The sequence below is a fragment of the Exophiala oligosperma genome (genome assembly GCF_000835515.1).
Source record: "Exophiala oligosperma strain CBS 72588 unplaced genomic scaffold supercont1.27, whole genome shotgun sequence".
Taxonomy (NCBI): domain Eukaryota; kingdom Fungi; phylum Ascomycota; class Eurotiomycetes; order Chaetothyriales; family Herpotrichiellaceae; genus Exophiala; species Exophiala oligosperma.
Window position 1 is genome coordinate 62,645 of NW_015622844.1, and position 23,524 is coordinate 86,168.

The 23,524-nt window shown below is 47.5% G+C and overlaps 4 protein-coding genes across 5 annotated transcripts; 3 read left to right on the top strand and 1 right to left on the bottom strand.

Moving 5' to 3' along the window:
* The first annotated feature begins 68 nt into the window (after positions 1-68).
* Positions 69-1,356, top strand: PV06_11329. 2 transcript variants are annotated; one of them, XM_016412981.1, is made up of 3 exons: positions 69-827; positions 887-899; positions 1,007-1,356. In XM_016412981.1, exon 1 carries the CDS (start codon positions 281-283, stop codon positions 824-826), a length of 546 nt encoding a protein of 181 aa, XP_016256656.1. In that variant the 5' UTR covers positions 69-280; the 3' UTR covers position 827; positions 887-899; positions 1,007-1,356. The 2 variants fall into 2 exon arrangements, with proteins under 2 accessions (XP_016256656.1, XP_016256657.1); XM_016412982.1 differs by lacking the exon at positions 1,007-1,356 and having other exon boundaries at positions 887-965.
* Positions 1,357-4,334: 2,978 nt separating this feature from the next.
* PV06_11330 (uncharacterized protein) lies at positions 4,335-4,978 on the top strand (the record flags this gene model as incomplete). The annotated part of the gene is made up of 2 exons (XM_016412983.1): positions 4,335-4,419; positions 4,464-4,978. 2 exons carry the CDS (start codon positions 4,335-4,337, stop codon positions 4,976-4,978), a joined length of 600 nt encoding a protein of 199 aa, XP_016256658.1.
* A 403-nt stretch (positions 4,979-5,381) lies between these two features.
* Positions 5,382-6,648, bottom strand: PV06_11331 (uncharacterized protein; the record flags this gene model as incomplete). The annotated part of the gene is made up of 2 exons (XM_016412984.1): positions 5,382-5,410; positions 5,454-6,648. 2 exons carry the CDS (start codon positions 6,646-6,648, stop codon positions 5,382-5,384), a joined length of 1,224 nt encoding a protein of 407 aa, XP_016256659.1.
* Positions 6,649-16,993: 10,345 nt separating this feature from the next.
* PV06_11332 (histone H3) lies at positions 16,994-21,449 on the top strand (the record flags this gene model as incomplete). Its single annotated transcript, XM_016412985.1, has 8 exons — positions 16,994-17,993; positions 18,057-18,205; positions 18,524-18,587; positions 18,640-18,990; positions 19,041-19,095; positions 19,157-19,183; positions 19,235-19,733; positions 21,204-21,449. 8 exons carry the CDS (start codon positions 16,994-16,996, stop codon positions 21,447-21,449), a joined length of 2,391 nt encoding a protein of 796 aa, XP_016256660.1.
* Between the last annotated feature and the right edge of the window lie 2,075 nt (positions 21,450-23,524).

A 23,524-nucleotide genomic window follows, 5' to 3' on the forward strand; every position in this document is an offset into this window, starting at 1 on the left:
ATGGCAAAGCGGGACGTATAGGTGTTACGCCTTTTGTCCTCCCAACGCAACTTCCCGCTAAACTTAGTATCCTTTCAACAAGGATCGTACTTGGGAAGATGAATGCAGTAGTGAATCCAGTTCAATTTCAAATCGTCTAAAACATATAGGATCTCCTCGAGCCAATATCTCTATCGATTCGCTGGAATATACCTGTCCTCGGGCATGTATGCGTTGTACCATTACTAAAAGCCCCTCACTTGAGTTGGACAAATCACATTAATTATGCACGAACCAGCGCATGCAGTTGGTTAAGGAAAATCTGATCAAGAGCTTCAACTCACATCCCTTTTGTTACTTTCAGAGACAGCTGCATTGCCCTTCAAGCTTGCCTAGTCACGCCATCATGGACTCAGAACCACCTGTGAAGGATTTCGCCTCATGTGTATCCTGCGACAGCATTATCATGATCGCTAGGCCTCGCCGTAGCGATCGAGGCAAGAAGAGGCTCGTCAATCCAATATACCAGATCACAGTTTGTTACACTTGCGAACGGAATGGTGCGGCAGTACCACCTCGAAAATCGAACGAGTTCTTCTCTGAGCAGCCGCCCTTTTATTGCCTGAGTACGTCTCTCGTGAGAAACTCAGCCAACTTCATTGCCACAGGCAAGATGCAGGAAGTCGGAATATCTCTGCGTGAGGAAGGTGGGAGAGTCATAATGACTCACAGGAGTGATATCTTACACAGTTATGATCCTGGATGCAGGATGACCACGATCCACGTGAATAAAGACCTTGAGACCACGACGAATGAGTCTTCATCGCTTGAGACAGGGTTTTTTTGAGGTAGGTGTCATCAATGATTTTGGGATTCGCTGGGAGAACTATCACTGACGCGTTTTCAGAATCACAATTTGTGTACGTCTCTATCGCTCCTCAGACCTGCTCTTACCATTCGAAAATGGATTATGGAATCCTTGCTATTGCTGCTCACTGCGCTGACATGCCAATCTGTACCATTCCAGGAATACCGCAAAGATCGCTGTAGATCTTTGTCTGGCTTTAACATCGGCGGAAAGGGCCCTGGTTGAACTCGGAGAGGAAGGAGGAATTTCACCAGCTTGACGCTTCCTCCAGCATGTAGCTACTCAACACAATCGCAATACCCGGAAGCCGTATTGTTCGAGATCTGTGCTCAAGCCCTTGAGGCTGTAGGACTCGTTACAGCTCTCTCAAATGTTGTGGTACAGATGGGAGGAACCGGGGCTTACCGGTGCAAGGGTAATGAATCATCTAGGGAGGATCTCCCGTTCGCGTTTGTCTGCATGCTCGAGAGGTGCGAACAGAATTTATTCTTAAATGGTATATTGTATTTACTGTAGCAAGAATGTTTGTGACAGCAATATACCGAGGGCGCAGTTTCCCCACCAGAACCCTCGAGGTTTCATGGAAAAATCACGTGCTGAATGCTAGTGTTGACTTGGCGCTGAATAATGTGATCTAATGACAGCTAGAATATCCGTACAGAAAGTGATGTAATTTACATGTACTGATAGATCTAAGTTAATTGGATAGCTTATTCATTTTCGGCCAAGCTATTTCTGGTAAAGCTCCTGACGCTAAATATTAGATCCCGCTATTATTCTATTTCCGTGTAGCTTGGAGTGACACCAGTTCCGCACTATACTGTAGGTCTGACGTCTGGGGGAGCGTCTTCTGACACATTCTTAACTCTGGTAATCCTAAATGCTGCTCCTATAAACTTGAGGAGGACATCGGCCATCTTATAAGTTACCCTATACATAGCTATAGAGCAAAGATTTCCCTCAGGACATGGTGGCGGTACGATCTAACATGTCTGGGTCCAAACAAGTAACCTCGAGATACATAGGTTCTATCTGGGCTGGGCAACCAATGATATGTAAGCCTATTTAAGAACCACAGTAAATACTTAGCCGTGCCGGATGTCGACCACCCTCTCGGGCGAGCCCCTACGGCGCGCACCACTAAATATCGGAGTTTCATTCCTGATAATACCGTGGATATCTGTAAAGCCTATCCTGAGTCAGGTACAGTGCAGAATCTACATAACTATGGTATCGTACAGTCTTGTACAGGACTAGTATACTGCACCTCATCTTAGATACAGTACTGTATCCAGCACAGTCTCTAGGCTACATTCACTCCTATCGGCGTCCCTCACCGTGCAGGAGCTGCACTCATCTTTACTGATAAGATCCTGCAGATGGGCTCCGACTCTATGGTGCAACCTATTTTCTCTCTCTTCAAGCTCTGGATCGTGCTCTGTTGGCTTCCTTTGTGTCTCTGCTTCGGATCTCCAACTGATGATAACGGAGCTTCTCGGCGTTCTCTTAGCCCGCTCTGTAATGGGCACGCGGAACTTTGCAGTCGCCGATACAGCAATGTGACCTACGTGACCGCCCACAATAGCCCGTTCAATCAACTTGGTAATCCCGGAAGTAACCAGGCAGAAAGTATCGAGACGCAGCTTAATGATGGCGTGAGGATGCGTACGACGCTTGCCACAAACTGAGCAAGTAAAGTGCCGCTCGGCTGACATCCCAGCAGTTCAATTCCAAACTCATTTTGAGAACAATGAGCTCCGTCTCTGTCATACGAGCTGCAAAATCTTGGACGCTGGTCTTCTCGTGGATCTGCTACGGAGACTTCGAGTTTGGCTGGCGAATCATCCAGATGAAGTCGTCAGCGTCCTCATGGGCAATGACAACTTCATTGAAGTCGGAAACTACACTGCCCCAATAGTCAAATCGGGCTTGATCGATTATGTGTACCACCCGCCAGCCGCGAACCTAGATCTCGACGCATGGCCTACCTTAGGGGACATGATTCAGAATAATTCCAGGGTGGTGATCATGTTGGACTACAAGGCGAACTTTACCCAGGTCCCATACATTATTGATGAATTTCTCGTCATGTGGGAAACGAAATTCTCTCCCACCGACCCGTCGTTTCCGTGCACTCCTGAACGGCCACCCCATCAAAGCGACGAGGTCCGGCGGACAAAGATGATGCTGATGAACCACAATCTCAATCAAAATTTTTCCATCAAGGGTGTTGAAATCCTCGTCCCTTATTGGACCAAATTGGACCAAACCAACGCGGATCATGGAAACGGTAGTGTTGGTGACGCGGCACGTCACTGTGAGGCCGCCTGGTCTCGATCTCCAAACTTTTTGTTGGTCGACTACTATAAGGATGGAAACTACCCTGGGTCGGTGTTTGCTGTAGCGGCTGAGGCGAACGGCTTAAAATACGAGCACTCCGACAGCTCTCATCAACTTACAGCTAAGATCACAGACGCAGCAATCGTGTATCTTGGCTCCGTCTTGATCTTATTGCTGATATGGGATTAAGCATAGAGATTTTGAGATTGGGCCATTGTCGTACTCCTGTATACCCAGGATTTCAACCATGTAAAGATAATCTAACTTCGATAGATAATTTATAGATATACAGTACTGTGTATAGTAGTATCGGGGTTACATTGCGTTTGTCACAATTGGTAGTCCGAGACTGGGAAATTTAAGTGGTAAGAGAAGACTGGATACGTTTTCCTAATACTGTCACCAATTTGGCATGATGGTATCGTCAATATGCCCTCCTACCGTGGAGGTTAGCATGACTTCCAATTATACAATATTTCATGAACTAAACGATTTTGTTTTCGAATGTGTTCCATATATCTCTTACCGTGGCACAATCGGAGACCCTGATCTACCCTTCCACTTCTAACTCTCAATCTGTGCGGACGACCTCATCGGAGTGAGAATTTTGAGCCAACGGTGTTTCCCTTAATTGGACGTTGATTTGTGTATTCGAGGTTTGGTGCAGAATAGTCATGGCGCACTGAAGAGTTGCTTGGCTCTCCGCAAGCGTCGTTTCCAGAAAAGCAACGTACGAGGACAGATGCGAGTTTCGAGTGTGTTCTTGGTTGAGCCGGATTAAGCACCACTGAAGATCAGAGTTTGCTTTGGACAAATGGGACATCAAGACGTTACAGCTCCCACAGTCAGATGTTGTCTCGGACATTTCGGCTTTGTGGGATAAGGACAACTTTGAAGGAGATGTTTTGTACGTAGATTATATCCTGAGAATTTCATATGCAGTAGTGGTACTGCGCAGTCTGAAACACGATGTGGCCTTTGACAATATGTCTCGGAGCATTGAGAAAAGCCTGTTCATTTCTAACCATGGACTTCTGTGGAATAATATCACTCACGAGCTTTTGTGGTGATAAAAATGTTGACAAGCTTTAAACTATAGGATTTACATTAGATTAATCTAGCCAGTCGTCCTCCAAAGTCTATATCCATGAATTCTAATATTCAGAGGCCAGCAAATCAACGCAGAGCTGAATGGCGCGCAAAGTGTCGTAGTCTACTCTCAGAACACATTAGTACGTTCCTATACTTTTGCTGAAGAACTTGAATTGATAACTAGAAACACGCCTGGGCATTGAAGTGGCGGCAACCGACGTACGCCTACTTCCAGGACCGGACGCTATATACGAGTGGGATTATCTGCCCGAACGACAACATTTGTTCCAAAAGCAAATTAGCAAGCACAACATTGCAGCATGTAAAGAAATCACCTCGGAGATCGGCAAATCCATTCACGCTACACTACCTGGGGTGCCAAAGCCGGTGCTAAACGAGCACGGAATCTCAGACAGTTCTCGTCCCCGAACCCGTCGCGACCCTACAAACCCTCGGAGCTTTTCATCTCTTATTTGCGAGCTCACTGAGCGCACTGAAATCCAATCTACTCAACTGAGAGAGAACAAACAGTTGATCGAAGCAAGGGATGAACAGGTCGCAGCCCTTCATCTGCAATGCGAGGATCGCGAGAGGGAGATAGCAGAATTCAAACGCCGAATTGCAGCGGCACGTATAAGGCTTGGTGATTTTGAGAAATCCATATCCACCTTTCAAGAACAAATCGCATCGATATTGTAATCAGAAGGAGATGTATGCCACAGCAGCTCATGACTCATTGAGACACACTGGAAATCATCAATAACAGAATCGTTCTGAAAGTCTCTGGATACAGACATCATTACAGTTGCCCATAGTCGTGTCACTTCATTTGACCAGAATTACTGCATAAAGGAGAAACTTGTCTCCAAATTTGTCTCTATGCTGTTCCATTGACGTCAACGCAGGTCTCCAAAAATCAAGGAAAAGATCTCGTTCTCGAATTTTCAATATGGGAAAGCATCCAAAGCCGTAGCAGACTTACAGCCTTGGTCGGAGCAGGCTGGGCAACAAAACCCTGGCCATGAAGACGTGCCCATCTGCCGAGGAGTCATCGTGGTAAATTGTAAACAGTGTTGGTCACAGAGAATGCAACCCCGATCAGTCAATGCATGCGGAAGCCGGCCACAGCATCTAGGAGTAGCCCCCCCGGACGTGCTATGAAGATCACTGCTACCAGAGTCGATGGCGTGGTGGAAATAGTCTCCCAATTTGACATCACTCAAGAGTCTCACATGTACTTGCTGTGTCTCCGCAAACATTGGCGTATATTGGGCGTTTACAGCGCCCGGCTCCGATGAAGCCATGTTGTCTTCCATCAACTTGGAGGTTTGAGACATACCAGCATGTATTCCTGCTGCTGGTGATGTGGAAAACGAAATCGATTCAACAATACCATACGATTGAGTTGTTTCCGTAGGGTAGCTTCCATGTAACTGTGTCGATTCAGCCGAGGAAGTTAATACAGTGGCTTTGTCACAGTCTGTGTTCGCCTCTGAAAAAGCATCGGTAGAGATAATTGACGTCTGTCTCTCCACACATCCCCGTTGGATCTCTTCTTGAATTTTGTCGAGCTGAGTTTTGAGATATCTGATTTCGGCACGATGTTCATCGATAAGTCGTCGGGCCTCCGTGAGCTGTTCGTCATTCCGACGCATGTCAAGTGCCTGCTCTTCCATACAGTGACGAATATTTATAAAGTCCCCTCCTGCCAAAGCTTGTATTGTGGGATCAGTTTGCACTGTGGTGGCCGAATCGATGGTCAGTTGGGCCATCTTCAACTCTCCCAGTAGCTGCTGATGGAAGGCTTCCGTTTTGCTCTTCATTTCGCCAAGTTGAGCCTCCAAAGAAGTGAAATTCTGCTGTTGCATGTGTTGTACGGCCAATAATTCTTGAATCTGGCCGATTCTGGTCTCCTGATTTTCCATCTTTTGTATCTCGACATCCATACTTTGCCTAGGTTGGGGCACTCCGGGCGGGTCTCTCACATCTTGAGTCGTGACTTTGACCTGCGTTTTGCTTCTTTTCTGTCTAGCTTGGCGCTTCTCCTGACTGGTCCTTTGTCTGGTGCCCGACAGTCGCCTTCGATAGGGCTTTCGTTGTGCCCTTACACATGTGCTGGCTTCCAACTCGGTACGCAGAGCCGTAACACAAGCGATGAGATCTTCTTTCGGAGCCACCTGCAGGCATGATTTCAAGTCGAAATCGCCATTCGGGAGCTGAATCTTCAACTTGGCCGACAAAACTGACGTCCAACATGTGGAAAGCCCTTTCTCCTCTGCGAGTGAGTAGACTTCAGCGATAAGCGCTTCGGGTGGCCATGGCGCCAGAGATTGTTCTGATACAGACGCAGCGGTGCGATGGGAGGCCATGTTTTGGAGAGAAAGGAAAGAGGGTTGTAGAGGAGGTGGGTGGGCGACGTCCGAGGCTTAAGTAGCCATCAGGACGCCAGGCCTCGACACAAGATGACGTGGTCACCCGCGTGACTATATCACGCTGTCGCCGCCGTCTCATCTCGTCGTGGCCCTTATTGGATGCTTGAAGCGTTCGCTCTGTGGCTATGAAGAGACTAAACCCCTTGTCACTCGCCTTGGTGCATGTGGGAAGTCGAATCAATGGTCCTACCAGCCCGCTGAAGATCTTCCTGTCCACTGGCTACATGGTCTTGCATCGGCTCCTGCAACCAGTTCGGCCGTGCCGAAGGAGGAGTGGTGTTCGCAACTTTGATAAGGATGGGCCGTCTTCTTTGCAGAAGCCCTGAAACGGAGAAATCTGTCCAGAGCGTTACAGTACAGTACAATGAACACATATTCAAGCTCTTCACCAATGCCATTTCTTTTGAAAGTGAACCAGATATACTGTAATAAATGTGATTACATTCGAACAATAACTGAACGCGAGGGGTTCTTTAGCCATGACCCTACGTATCGCCTTGGTGAGAATCTTTAAACTGTATCGCTGGGGGTGTTAATCAAAGAATGGCTTGGAGTGAAAGTTCTCAGTGACGGTCACTTTTCATATGACGGTCATGCTGAACATGCAGCGATTGCGTTAATTCCAACGCTGGCTCGTCGTAACCTATCACCTTCGCTACATGTGTTGTTACCTTGCCTGCTTTTACGGACGACCGCCGTTGTAGACAGAAGTGGGCCCCGCGGCTGAGTCGCGCTCTTCTACTCTTGGATTTTATTCGGCCGGGGCTCCGTGACCAAGCCCAACTGAGAATCTAAAGGTGAGAAAATGGACGGCAGGTTGACATACAAGGCCTGGAGATGTTGGGTGCCTATGCCTGACTCACCAACACTAGCTGTTCTAGCTTCGCCATCCTCTGTCAGGTTAGATACTAGACCTCTCTTCTCCTGGAGATATATTGTGCTACACCTTTGTGAAGGGGACAAGGGTTCTGTATGTATGTTTAGACAATGTTAGATAGGGGATGTTTGAGTGGAGTCACTGAGCGTGCCAAGCGATGGCTCGCGAACTTTTGCCGGGATGTGAGTGGTTCTTAGTGATCAAATGAACCACATAGTACTATACTGCCCAGTACCATACTGTAAAATCCTGAAAGTCTCGGATAGCAAGACCGGCGCACTACCACAGGCCTATATGGGTCCACATTGGCATTTATGTCTGAAACCGTGCTCGAACCTATCATGGCTACAGTTAGCGATGCCATTCCATGCCGAACATCGAGGTTGTTACTGTATGTAAGAAAGAAAAGAAAGTCGCCAACGCCACAGAAAGTAGAGGCACCAGCGATATCCTATCATAGACCTCGAAAACGGGTGGTCTGTTCATCGCGCCAGGCACTAGGGGCATTTGCCCGATTGCAAGGCCACTTCTCAACCCCACTGCATTTCGATTGGAGTATTTGTATCACCATTTTTAGCCATGCCTTCTAGATAGATCTCTGTATATGCATTATGAACTCCTTTCGAAGAAACTTTAAATTATAGGATGCGTTGACTATGCCTATTTCAGTGATAGTAAATTCACTAATGCCGAGGTAACTACTCCGCCTCCTCCTCCTGTGGTTTCTGTCATACCGGACAAATACAAAAATTATACTGAGTAATACGTGATATATACAGTCCCATGTTCACCACACCCCACGTATTAATGAGGCTATGAGAGGCTCTTATACTGCAGAAGCGCTAGCTTTCAGTAGCTATGAGAATATTTAGCCACGAAAATCACTGGTAATTCATTGTAGTGCTATACCAGTACTACTGTAGCGTCAGTTTGAATACACAAAAACTCGTACTCGCCTTGCCCGCTCCTCCCGCCACTGCTTATATCAGCTGCTGATCTGCGGCCCTGCCCAGTGAAATTTTCTCACTCTGTTGGATCGATTAGGTTCTGATGGCGCCCCTACGAAGCAACTTATAATTCACACGTTCCCTTCCCTTTGACCATATTATAGCAGAAAAACGAAGCCTCCCTCCTTCCCTAGCCGCACGCCGCCCTCACGACAAGCCGGGCCATTGTCTGCTCAAATATGCCCGCGAACTGCGACAAGGTTGCCCTGCAGAACTGGCATACCACAATATGCTCTACCTATTTCCGGCTGCTTCGACAATCAAAATATTTGTGCTCCTGACGCCCGCCTGCACCTAACTTAGCGATCGCTGTCACGGCTGCAAATCATGCGCTCCTATCAGCTGTTGTTCTACATCCGGCAGCTGCGGATTTCATTGACAGACGTCAGTCTTTGGGTCTGTGCTGTTTATCGATACCAGTAGAGTTGACAGTCTTCATGAAGGTTAGTACACGCACTGGGGTATGGCCAAAATCACATAAAAGCGTGATAGAGTTTGTGAGCGTTCCCACGGGATCTCCACCACCGGAGGAAGTGAGGCGACGATTATCTGTTGGGTAGCTTCGCCGAGCAGGTGGACATTTGGTCCTAGCATACTATTTCTCGAGATGCAGTCAGGCTACGTCGTGCGGCTCTCTAACAAGATACACTACCATTGAGCTCAAATCTTGTGTCGAGAGAGGTACGTACAATAATAGAAGTTCACTCCCCACGTACTGTACTGTATCTCCTTTAAAGTTTGTACTGTATTGATTCCACAAAGCCAAAATGTCTGAGACAATGTCTACTGTAATTGTGGGAGCTACAACACTTTGACATCCCAGCTGTCTAAAGCAAACTGTGATCTTCAATGGTGCCTAATCCAACTCGAACAAGAAAGCACTAGAAATTTTCACTTGTCCTTATATATAGCTTTCTTAGAAACGAAGTTCGCGGAGAGTCAAGCAACTCTTCAGCGGACTAAGACTCTTCTACACCAAAACTCGAACACACGATTCGCGAACACCAACTCAACGGATACCTCATAAGCCGAAAGTTGTCATCATGAGGTCGTGCGCACCGACTAGGAAAAGTTCGAAATGCAAGAATAGAGCCGAATCCTCGAGGAATCAATACGTATTGACCAGGGATGGTGCCACGGTAAGTGTATAATCCATACAAAAACACTCGAAAGAACTTCCAGCTTATAGTATATATTCTTAATGGAGATCATGCTAAGCTCCGAGATAGAAGAACACCGTTGACAAAAGTCATCATCCTAGAGTAGTGAAAGTGTTAGACAGCCATATCCAGATTTAATGCCGTACAGTGTTGGTTGGGGTTCCTACAAGTAATTACTGTACAGTACTACAGGGGTAATTTTCGTTAGTTACCTTGCTAACCCTCTATAGGCTAGACAGTCACGTGCCTGGTAAATTACCTGTTTCCTTACACTCTGTCAACCTGAGAACTCACCTCCTTGCCACCTAGTACTCCTGCAACCATGGCAGGTTCTAGTCCTCCACCGACGCCTAAGCGTCGTCGACTTACTCGAGATCAACGACGAGACATTCTCCTCATGCGACGACTTGGCTATACCTATCAATATATCGCAGAATTCCTGAAAATCTCACAACGCGCAGTTCAATATACCTGTCAACATGAGCAAGCCACTCCGCAACATCGTAACGCAGGAAGACCTCCTCGATTAACTAAGGAAGAGACAGATAGAGTCGAACAGTTTGTTACTCACTCACGAGACAATCGTCGAATGTCATATTTACAAGTTGCAGAGACCATGTGGCCTGATGGAGAGGTTGGTGCGGAGTCTATTCGATACGCACTCCATTCTCGTGGCTACTCTCGTCGAATCGCACTTCAAAAGCCTCCTCTTTCACGCGCCAATCGATTAGCACGTCTAGCATGGGCTAGAGAACATCTCACATGGACAAAAGAACAATGGGAACGAGTTTTATGGAGTGATGAGACATGGATAACACCAAAAGCGCATCGACGAGTATGGGTTACTCGTCGAGATAATGAGGAATTGGAGCCAACCTGTGTTGTTGAACGCCGACGACGCATGAAAGGTTTCATGTTTTGGGCCTGTTTTAACGGCAATCAACCAGGTCCTCATCTATTTTGGGAGAAGGAATGGGGCTTCATAAACTCAGAGAGTTATAGAGAACGAATTGTCCCTCTCATTGATGGTTGGATGTAATTCTCGATGCGAGAAAGGGCTATTTCGCTCCTATTTATGCAGGACAACGCACCAGCCCATAAATCCAAGGAAACAATAGAGGAATTCATGGCTAGGAATATCATTCCTATTATATGGCCCGTCTATTCTCCAGATCTCAACCCAATTGAGACCATATGGAACGAGATGAAGGATTGGTTGGCGCGCAACTACCCAGGTGAGCGCGAGGTTCCATATGAGACGCTCCGACAACGCATTATAGAGGCCTGGCATGCTATAGATGGGAGTAATCTGTTCCAATCGGTCGTTGATAGCATGCCTCAACGTTGTCAGGCTGTTATAGACGCCGATGGAGGCCATACCAGGTGGTAACAGGCTGTAAAATAGCAAGACCTCATTGTTGCCCTATTAGGTATAGATCAGGACCCATTTGGCGCGTAACTAACGAAAAATAGGCCTGTAGTACTGTAGCTGGTCATGCGGACTTACAGTACTTAGAAACTGGGCGGTGGGGCTGAGTGTTTCCTCATTGGCTATTTGCCGGATGATTGCTCGTAGATCAGTCACCATGCGAGGTTCTCTCCAAATCACTGTTCCCACGGATTCCGCCCCAATTTAGCGGTAGCAGATACTCCCGGTTTTGGATATTTAAGAGTGCACCATAGCTTCTGCCCGTATTGATCTTTGCCGAAAGCGCTTAAGTCCATCCTACAGTTGAATTTGGGATCCGCCGGGTTAAGAACGGGTGTATCTACCCACTCCCGCCCGGTGTCACGGAGTCCTATCATCTGACTTCGTTTGATCTTCACCAGCCCAGAACCGTCATCTCGGCAGGACAGACACATTATGCGGATTCGTTGGCCGCGTGCCTGAAAAAGTCTCTTACAGTCGACTGACGTGGTTTCATCACTGATGAAGATACTGTGGACGTTGAGGATCAACCCGGAGACGAAATGAATTTCAAATCCGACGATTTTGTGAGGTTTCAATGACTTTAGAAACATGTCCTTGTCATATCTGAGGTCGCCGCTTATATCATACGCGAATAGCGCAAGATACCGACCAGAGATCTTATCCGCGTCGTAATAAACCGTGGACAAATCCGAACCGAGCAGAAATAGTTTTGCTCCATAAGCCTCGTGAGCGTGGTCTATCCATGTGGAGTTCTTGAAAATTTGATCCAGGAGACTTTGGCGAAACTTCCGAGAGAAGTCTCGCTTTCTGTCTTCTCGGGATAGGAAGTCGATGGAACTAATAATTCTCCAGCGGGTCAAACGAGACATTGCACCCCAGACGTCGGGCAAAGACAAGAATTTGTGAGCTGATTCCATAGTGCGTGTGAAAATAGGGACTAAATTAGATATCTGAGCAAGTGCTGGATCTGTTTCTATATATATATATATATATATACTGTATATGTCCTCTCAATATGTACTGTAAAACATGAAACCCTACTCAGCCAAAACTCCGCCAATCTCTGCTGCCCGTGATTAGCTAACGAAAAGACATAGATAATCGTGGGGAAACCTGGAACATTCCGCCAACGTTCGCTACTCATGATTGGATGATGAAAAGCCGTAGAAAACAGTGGGAAAAGGTCATCAAAGCGGTCACAATGAGTCATCAGGCAAAATCCACGAAGAAGCGTGATAAAACGTGAAACACTCCGCTCTCATCCGCTACACCGTGATTGGATGCCCATAAGCCACAGAAAATAGTGGTGAGAGATTGAAGAGGTCATGACTAAGAGTACAGAGCCATGATTTTCTGTGGTAAGATGTGAAACCTAACTAGGGCAAAATTAAAATGCACTTTGATTCGTGATTAGATAAGACAATATATAAGAACCAGTGAGTAAATGGTCATTAAAGAGGCCGTGACACTAACATTAACTAGGCCAAATCCACGAAGAAGCGTGGCAGAAGATGAAATACTCTACTAACATTCGCTACCTGTGATTAGATGATGAAAAGCCATAGGAATCAGTGGAAAAAGGTCATCAAAGCGGTCGCGACGATTCGCGAGTCAAATCCATGAAAAAGCGTGGCAGAACATGAAACACTCCGCCGACCTCCGCCAGCATCCGCTGCCCAGGATTGGATGCCAAGAAGCCATACGAAACCGTGGTAAGAGGTCGATGAAGAGGTCGCTGACCAAGAGTGCAGACCCCATGATTTTCTGTGGGAGGATGTGGAGCACGACACAAAGAGACAACCATGTAGTCTTGTTGCCCCACTCACTAATACTAGTAGGAGTTTTCAGGCTCGAAAAACAGTACTGTATAGTAAAGTACAGTATTAAATGCTGTATTTGATCCACAGGGAGGGAGTTCTTAAGAAAACAATGGCTCAATCTGCTGCTGCAATAACTACTCAAAGGTACAGTACCGTAAGCCACGATGAAGTAATCGATTTTCACATCTTCATGGAAGGATTTTTAGTCTTTCATGGATCCTTCCTATGTAGTGAAGGCGGTGTTGTAAGCTAATCTCCGTTCAATGCTTCGTGCAAGGCCCAATCCTCCTCCATCGAATTACTCTCCGAATGTGGTTCACGGTTCGCCGTTTCCATCCTCACAGATTGAGTCCCACACCAGTTTTGAGTCTCAACAAAAATCTGCTCCAGAACTTCAGCTTTGTCTGTCGAGCTGAGCTGCGTCCGAAGGCTTGACACTAGGGAGGTGACTTTATTGAGAACTCCTTTCAAATTTTGATTTTCTGCTTCCAACAGTCTTTCACGTCGGCGTGTCTCAAGTAATGTATTCTGGTTCTGTCGGATCATGTTTTCCTTGTCTCTCCGCATAAAAGAATTTTGTATTTGCAGAGTGTGTGCTCTATCGATCAGGATTTGTTTTTCGTCTATTTGGTCGACTAGATGGCGACTGAGGCCAACAACTGTCTGATAGAGACGGGTCGGATTAGCCATGTTTGAAAAATACTTCTCAGTAGGTACAGCACAGTAGGTCTGAATATCTACACTTCGCCAGAACGAAAGGGAAGACATATATAAGCTACCTACCATACAAACTTGTGGTTATAGTCGAAATACCCCACGGAACCTGTAAAAGCAGCGGTCCAATTTTCGGGACTTATCGTGTTCTGAAGCTGTGCTGATGCAAAGATACAATACAGGTGATCAAGACTTCCTACGACGTGCCATTTTCATGCTTTTATGTCACTATGCCTGAGAATAGCTCGTTACCGTCGAATGACAGGGCTCTTAAAGCACAGAGCTTCTCTCTTGCTGGTCTTCTATCCTCCATTGGTGCTACCTCCTTTGCCTGTGTGTTCACCGTGGTGACATTCCTGATACTACGTAAACTCGACCGGTTTGACCCCATCCTGTACCTCATCTCCGCTACGTTGGCAATTCCTCTGAAGCTAACAAAGTACAGGGAACCACGAATTTTTTCCCACACTAATATCCTTACGGAACAGCTGCCTCGTCAGCCTTGGTGCTTGCTGCGTCGCTTTATCACGATTTCGAGCTCAAATATAGCACATGACTGCGGGATCGAGGCCTTATTCTTCGATCGATATATTCAATTTTTGCTCCGATTATTCGGGTGGTCTGTGCTGATCACTCCAGCCGTGATGGCATACAATTATTGCCTGGGTTCCGCTGATGGAGTAATAGATGCTCTGGACAGACTTAGTTGGTCCAGCTTGGATCCTGAGCAAGTTAGGCTCTACTGGGTCTACGCTGTATGCGTGCCCTGCTTTGCTGGTTACGTTCTATTTTCTATCAATCGTGAGCTCCAACGGGCCGTCTCGTTACGCTCATCTTTGATCCAGGAAGGTAGTAGAGGGACCGATCGGCGTCCTCCTCGGTTCTTTGTCGCAGTGACAGGAATTGCCCCTGACCTCCAATATGAGCGAGGACTGCGGTCGTACTATCACCAATGGGAATCGCATATTTGCACAGTAACATTTGTGGGCGGTAGTTTCAAAAGGAAACTCACGGCAAGGCGAAACCAACTCATCCGGAGCATCGAACGATGTGAAGTGGCCTTTATTTTCGACGAAATGAAAGAATGTGCCGGAGAAAAGATTAGCATACAGCATCGAGTGAGGGAAAGAGTGAGAAACCGCTACAGCCGCTCTCTCTCCCAAGATCGGGGATTCTCCAGGCAGCTATCACAGGCTATAAGCCAATGGGCTCCGTACAATCTACAACCAGTCGAATGGCAATATCGGTCTCTTGGTATCATAAATCACGCGATCCGTCAACAGCGGGAGAACTCTCCCGGAAGTGCAAGCTCGGCGATACTCGAGATCGACGATTATCTCATTGCGAGGGCTCTCGTGGCGGCGAAGACATCAGTGGATACACCGTTCTCAAGTCTGCAGTATCTAGGCACGTGTCGATCGCACATAATCCCTTCGAATATCCGAAATCCACTCCACTTATTGCACATCCGAAGGGGTACGATTGATCTTACTATTTTGGGCCTGACAACATTGTGGACACTTCCAGTTGGGGCAAACGGTTTTGTGTCTCAGCTGAATGCAGGACTCTACCTGATCCAACGATCTTTGACATTACCATCGTGGCTACTCGGGCCACTCCAAGGGGTAGTACCTCAATTAGTGACATCTACTCTAATGAACTGCTTCCCCTACCTTCTGCGCCACCTCATAGGCTGGAAACAATACCCGACGGTGGAGGACTACCATCTCACGTTTCAGTCATTCTATTTTCACTTTCTGTTCATTCAACTATTCATTGTCACTTCGGTTTCATCCGGACTTATCCCCAGTCTTGTCGTTGTGGTCAAGCGTGGTATCACGGAGGTACCGTGTCTCCTCGCGCAGAACCTACCCTTGGCGAGCAACTACTTTTTGTCATTTGTCGTTCTGCAAGCGGCGTCCTCGGTAATTTCCACCATCTTCCGAAGCTCCGCCTGGTTTCAGCTTTGTGCTACTCCCATGGACAAGCTTCGAACGCCGCGAGACTTGGTGAACCGGATTTACGAGACCCACGACCAGATCGACTGGGAAACGGTATACCCAACATACTCTACTATTGCTAACATCGGTGCGGTAGCCTGTCTCCTTTCGAGAGCTGAGGACTAACTTGCGTGGCCAGTCTTGATCTACGCATTACTGGCGCCCTTGATTTTACCAATCTCTTTCTTGGCTTTTGGTATTGTACTTATCTGCTTTCGATACAAACTATTGTACACCTCTAACACCCTCGTCGACCACGGAGGATTGCATTACTTTCACGCCATCTTCCAGCTTTTCTGGGGTGTGATCACCTCTGAGCTATGCCTTCTTGGTCTATTCATTTTGAAAATTAGCCCAACACATCTCGGCCACGATGTCGGCCAGATAGTCCTCCTCTCCCTGACGCTCTTTTCGACCATACAGTATCGAAAGTTTCTTCGACATGTATACGAACCCCATCTCAAAAGTCACGGTATAGAGTTACACTTGCAACCTCCCCATTCCCCTGTCCAACGAAAATTCCAAGCAGCAACAAGCGATCTTCCGCGTTGGTGTGATTCATCTTTCGGTACCGCCATAGCAAATACAGTCATTTGGTTGCCAAAGGATCCATTCGACATCAGTGACATCCTGATCCAGGTGGTCAGCCAGAAATACTTCGATCCTGGAGACAAATGTTGCTCTAACTCTGGTGCGGAAATGAAGTTATCTGGCCAAGTCATTCTTAAAGAAAAAAACCCACCAGCAATGATGGGTTGTCCTGAGAACGGTTTCTCTTAACTCCCTAGATTGACAAGTCGATTTCCGTTCCCTTCACTCTCGCTTCTCAAAGTGAACTTAATTCGCTGAGCGCACGTCCGCTGGATGTTGTGTTGAGATGTATATGCTATATCCCGCAGAGCTGAGTGATGAATTCAAATGACCAGTAGTAAGAGATATATCAAAATGACACGAAAATAAAGCAAAAGCATTATGGCGAGGTCTGAGAATATACTATAAAATTAGGCTTATACTACTCCGTGGCGGACTGGTTAGCCTTTGCCATATGTAGTTATATACACTGTAAGAGTCGAATTGTACTCCGTACACCCTGCACGGAAAATGGTGGAAGGTTTCCAGAGCCCACTCCTGCTAATGCTAGGATTTTCCGCCCTAGTGCTCCGTATTTGTCCTCGCAAACAGGTGGAGAAAGCCGCCAATCGATGATGAGTTCGCTACATATAAGCTACAATCATCAAGGAACGGAGTGTAGATCTCGGTACATCCTGCAGCATGGATCGTTGTCCACATGTGCAATGGCTCGGCCTAGAATGTTTAGTGCCAGACTGGGCTCTGCTCGACTCGGATCGTCTGAACATGGTCATCAACCAGCTACGAGACCCTCTACAGCAATTCCCCTCCATACTATTATTTCTGGGGACCAAATCAAAAACCACTGCTTTAAGGGGATTGTATGTCGGCAACAACCCTACGCGGCGTCCCCCGCATGGAATTGCAAACCTCCACGTGGACTCGAATACAACCGAGTCCGAACAACCCATTATTTTTGCCGACTGTACGGTCAAGGCAGAGTGTTCCAGTTTAACCGACGGTTATCATGGCTGCCATGACCAGAGTCGCTTTGCAATTTATCGGGAGCAAGACGATCCCATCCTGAAATTGTCCAGCATGGTGGCATATGTCCACCTTAACCTTCTGTTCCCCTTCACACACGTGGTTTGTATCTTTGCGGACGACTTTGGAGGCAATGCCAGTTGCTCTCAATACATCGACAACTGGATTCAGCTTGGTACTGAACAAGATGCCCTGGGACGCCCACAGCTGGTAATCGTGACCAGTCAACTGACGAGGATCGATGCCTTTGTGCAGATCGAATGCAGTTCCAAGTTCTCCTTGCTCTTTGACTCCTTGGTTATCCTTACTTCCGATGTCTCCGCTTGTCCAAGTGATCCCGCGTCCCAGTTCTTACAGACGCGCCTGAGGTGCATCACTGACGACGTGAGAGAGGACCGTCGTGCGCGTCACCTGCTGTTCAGTGGCCTGCACGTGGTGGAGGCGTTCTCTGCAGCAGTGCCACAGTTTGCACGAAATCCGAGGAGATCTGTCGACATGCTAAGATGTTTCGCGCAGCCTTCGATATCCTGGCGTGCCTTTCGCACCTCTCTGAATGCCTTTTCGGCTGTAGCTGCGAACATGGAGTCGCGGCCGCAGCTAGTTTTTGATTTCATTGCCTCTACAATGCTAGTGCACGCTTATCGAGCGCAGACTCACCGTGGGTGCATCGAACTGTCCCTTGGAGTGTGCACCTGAGGGTCCTAACATTAAACATTCTCAGGCTTCTCTCCGGCCTTGATGTTCAACGAGTTCTTCCGCCAACAGCTCACCACGTCTCAAATGCCTGAGAGATACAATGATCCAAGCGCGATTCAAGCGCGATTCGTGGAACTTTTTGATCTGCTCAAGTTCGAATCTTCGGCTATCGAGGTACGGCGAAAAATTCTGCGGCAGCACCGACCTCACTGGAGTCAGTTAAAGTCGACAACTGAATGCTTTCTCTGCATGACCCGACCAACAGAGCGAATGATGCCTTGTGGCCATAGCGCGTGTGAAGAATGCATTCACGATTACTATCCACCCGGTACAGCCCCATATACATATCATGTAGGTGAGTGTGAGTTTTGTGGTGTGGATGCTCTGACCACTTTGTATTGTAAACCTATCACGGTACAACCTAATGTTGCAGCAATTGACGGAGGGGGGGTGCGCGGTGTGGTTGCCCTGGTGCTACTAAAACGCTTGCAGGCCGCCCTTGGCACACACCAACCTATTTCGGATTACTTCGATTACTTTATTGGCACAAGCGCTGGTAGGGTAATCCAATGCGGCAAAATCTTTCCGGCTGACACGAAGAGTCACAGGGGGTCTGATCGTCCTGGATCACGTGATTTGCGGCTCGTCTCTCGACACCAGCATAGATCGGTTGGAAGCCCTTTCCCATCTAGTTTTCCCTAGTCAGACGTACAGGTTTTGGTCACTCTCTCGACGTCTACTTCACTGGCTGTCCTGGTGGCTGAGTGACAATAAATATGACACCGGGGCTTTAGAAGATGCGGTACAAGACGCCTTTGGTGTTCATCAACGCATGTTCGATTCACGGAGTCAACCTTCGCTAGGAACTAAGGTAGCGGTCACCGCGACCACCGTGTCCACATCCCAGCTTCGGTTGTTCACGAACTACAACGGAGTGGCACGATCGAAGCAAGGAAAGGGTATGTGTGTAGGCTGGCCCTGAGTCTCTCTTCTGATCAGAAAATATCAGGCTATGCTATCTTACGACCTTCCACGCCTTCCGCCGAGGCATATCTCTGGGAAATGTACGTCGTAGTGCGAGAGTCGACCAAGAAGTGAATAAACAGTACTAACAAGGCACTCTAGCGCCCGAAGTACCTCGGCGGCTCCAGGGTGAATACGCATCCTCGATGTGTGTCCTGAGACGGGCTGACGGTTGATCAGGTACTTTCGGCCCAAAATTCTCGGCCCTTTCGGGGCGTTACAGGACGGCGGGATCAGAGCCAACAACCCAACCGACGCCGCTCTCTGGGAGTTGAATTGTATATGGCCTGAATCCGATGGACCTAACTTGGTTCTTTCGATTGGGACTGGTAATCAGAAACCTGTACAGCACGACACCGGATCATATCGAGGAATATGGCTTGACGGTTTCATTCCCCGAATACTACGAGCCTTCTTATCCTCACCGTCCCTCGACGCTGATAGCAGTTGGATGGCTCTTTGGAATCGCCTCGATGACATTACAAGGGAGCGATTTCATCGTCTGTCTTGCGAATTTGACGGCGACTTTCCCTCTCTGGACGACAGCGCCCAGATTCTTCGACTGATTCAGATGGCTCAGGATACTACGTTGGACTTAGACGTGCTGAAACGCAGTCTATGGGCATCACGTTTTTTCTTTGAACTCGAGTCTAAGCCCCGGCGAATCCGTGGTTATTACGTATGTCAAGGCACTATCTTTTGCAGATTTCGCGACTGCCGTGACGTGTTAGTAACAATCCGTCGCCGCTTCCGTTCGCCTAAGATTATCGTGGAGAATCGAGTACTGCTTGACTTGAACGATGACACTTATTTCTGCCAAAGATGTGGGCATTTCAAGGGGACAGTGATGTTTGAAGTTTCCCATCTAGGACAAACAGTTTCACTGAGTTTAAAGTTTGACAATGACAGGCAGAGCCATCTAGCCAGCTTTCCGAAACCTATGGAGTGGTTCATTGCAAGGCAATCCAAGGATGGTCAATGGCGCCAGTGGCAGTCCTCCAAACCGTGTTGTGAAACCCAACTGAAGCGACCACGACGAGGCTTTGCAAGAAGTACAAATAAGAGGCCGAGACTTCGATGATATTCATCGTATTTAAATACTGTAGTGTATACTCAAAATACATCAAAACCTTTTGTATCCCTTAGGTAGAAGCAAAGTTGGGAAAATTCAGTGTCTCTCTCAGATCTTATTGTTTCCTCGGTCTCTCGCTTGTCTTGTCATACAGTACTGTATCGACATTTCTGTAATCATACAGTAGTTACGCTTGCAAAGAATGCCCTGCAGAGGGAGACCAGCTAGCGTTTACTACTGTCACGCCCCACATATCTCAGGTATCGCCCATTGCACTGAAAACTGTGGATTATACTGCATGCCTAGAGACACCTTCGGTATCAGGAACCATCGTGAGGAAAGGGACCCTTTATACTTGGAGCATCGGGTACGGGAAGATATCATAAACGTTGGTACTGTAATCTTTAGGACCAAGATAATGCTGAGGTTTGGTCTGAGACGCTCAAGTTTGCACCCTTGTGTATTCTGACGTGTCTCATTTGCCTTTTTGCAATGCACATGTACCGGCGGCCTGATCGCATTGGACCATATCTAGGCAGTATTAGGTGTCATCTCGGGGAAAAGATATGGTCTATGAGTCAATGCTACAGTACTGTGCATGAACTAGTCAGAACAAACCCAGCCTAAATAACCTGGAAACCCGAACAAATCCCAGCAGGTCCTAGTGCAAAATATATATACTCTGGTCCTCTCTCCTGACTTTTTGTGCGTCTCCTTAATTCCTGAACAGAGGATCAACATGACGCGTATCAAACAGAAGGTCAGTTCTCCGTAATCTTCTTCAACCACGCTCCTGACTCAGGGCAGGCAGTCATCCCTACTTGTTCAACAGCATCTCGCCAGCGAGCCGGCGAATCGCTTCGCCTGCCAACTACACGGGGATCAGTCAAAAGACTTCCGCAAGCATTGAGCGGTGGAGGCAAGATTCGACTCGCGTCCTTGTTATCGAGCTAATATGTATACAGTGAAGAAACCTCGTCGCTGGAAACCAGGAACTGTTGCTCTCCGCGAGATCCGCAGGTATCAGGTATCTACACATCTCGTCTGTCTGCAGACAAGAGGTTAACTGCAAGAAAGGGCTCGACAGAACCACTTATACGAAAACTGCCATTCCAGCGACTGGTGCGCGAGATTGCATCGGATTACAAGATCGACCTCCGCTTCCAGTCAACCGCAATAGGGGCATTGCAAGAAGCCACAGAGGCATATTTGGTGTCACTATTTGAAGATGCAAATCTATGTGCCATCCATGCCAAAAGAGTTACCATAAAGTTGAAGGATATTAATTTGGCACGACGTTTACGCGGAGATCGTGTTTCCTGAATTTTCAAACTATACGGAGGTATCACCTTGCACTGTGTAACTCTTCCATGGGTCAAAATTTCTGTCAAGAACTTACTTCGCAAGTGGGGATTTAGAACGTAGGCAGTTTTGGGCTCTACATTCATGCACTGAGAAGCAGGGAGGCCAACTTGGAAGGCAACAAAGCACTATCTTTAATTTCATGCATTGATTAACTCTCAAATATGGCTAAATAGTCAAGACGGGGCGCATACGAGCGAAGACTCAGCTGACCCATCTCAACTAGAGGTTAGTGACCCTTGTGCTACTTCGCCCCTTGGAAACCTTACATGGCTGTGGGATGGTGACATCGTGCCACAAGGAGATATCGCCTTGCATTAGCAGAAACAGGCTCGAAAGGGTCGAAAGGCGGCTCCTCACTAAAATTATGGTGTCACTGGCCAGATTACCGTGGAATCGAGCCTCAGTAGACGGAAATATCACAATACAATCATGCTAGAGATAATGGTTAACGGCTCAACTTGCAGCCTAGCTGCATGAGGTGGCAACTCTATAGACGTCGAGTTATGTAAGACGAAAGAATTGGACCACAAGTTTCCATGGTGTGTGGGAGATATGACACTTGACTCAGATAGCATTCAGACGCCCTTGCCTAGTTGCCACTAGCAAGGCCCAGACTACTCCCTTACGTGTCACTTCCAGGACACTGGGAATGTCAAAGACAGAGGATAAAAGACTGAGGGGGCCACCTCGTTCTCAGATGTACTCCCTTGTTTTAATGCCCTAGGCCATGGCGCCCTCAAAACATTTTAAATCGAGCACAAAACGCCAGACAGGACCTCCCACGATAACTAAGACAATCTCGGTACCCAAGTTTCATGATTCTCGTAAGTTCTGATATCCTATCTGCTCAAACTAAGATTATCTAACAGGTGATTTCACTCTAGAAAGCAACGCACAAAGTGACAGTGCGAACGAGGACGAAAAGGAGATTTTGACTAGAAAGCGACCTATCCTTGATCTGACAGTGGAAACTGAGCAGTGTGTACTTTGTTCACGCGTACTGGGTTCTGGCACCGACCACTTATCACGCATTTTTCTTTTCACCTCCTGCGGCTGTGTGCGTTTGCCTAGACTGGTAGCCCAGTAAATGATGCTTGCTCATTGTGACCAGGTGATCTGCGGAGATTGTAGCTTAGGAAGCCACCCCACTGACATTCGGAATCGTCATCGAATCAGTCTGCTATACCACTGTCCTCGGCATAATCATTTCATACATGGGCGACAGAAAGTGCGAGAGATCTTCGGACTGGAATGTGCGATATGTCTGACATCATTGTACGAAAAGTACGAGCGGCCTGGCGATGAGAATGAGTTGGAGGCACAAGACGAACGTGTGCGGCTTCCATGCGGTGATTATCCTCCTAGAATCCGACCGTCAAGCCAACCACTTCTGACTTAGCTAGGACACTGCTTCTGCCGAAAATGCCTTCGCATGTGCGTTGCATTTGCTCTTCGCTCTTCGTATCACAGGTGTCCAAAGTGTCGGCGTCGATGGGATGGGATTATTGATGGGCTCCCGGGATTGCAAACTATTTTATATCTACAATCTTAGCTGCAATCTTGTGTAAGGGCGATCTTGCGAACCACAGATCACGAAGCAAACCTTAACGGAGCCGGCAAAGCCATTTGACCCAGGTTTGTGATGAGCTTAGCCAACTGTTGAGTAAATGGTCATCTAATACAGCGCAGCACGGACTCTTATCTAGTGGTTGGCGACCGAAGCACTTTGCTAGCCCTCGTCTCGGTCACAGACCCTCCTCATGGAGTCCAATCGCGGATGTGCTCAGTACACGGCTACTAGGTACACCATGATGAATCCAATGCCTACTTTTTGGGCCACTGTCTAAGTTAGACATTCTCCTGACGATATAATGGTGCCTCTCCTTGTTTCACCGCTAGCGTCCTTCCAGCTTAGCGTATTGGCACGATGGTTATTGCATAAGAGATAGAATAGACTCAGCTCTTTCACTACGACATTTCATGTTACAGTACATTTTGCAGTGGCTGTCGCTTTCAGTAGAACGCAGACATGA

Excerpts from the sequence above, each read along its gene's own strand:
- PV06_11329 (XM_016412981.1), top strand. The coding sequence starts at position 281 with ATGCAGTTGGTTAAGGAAAATCTGATCAAGAGCTTCAACTCACATCCC.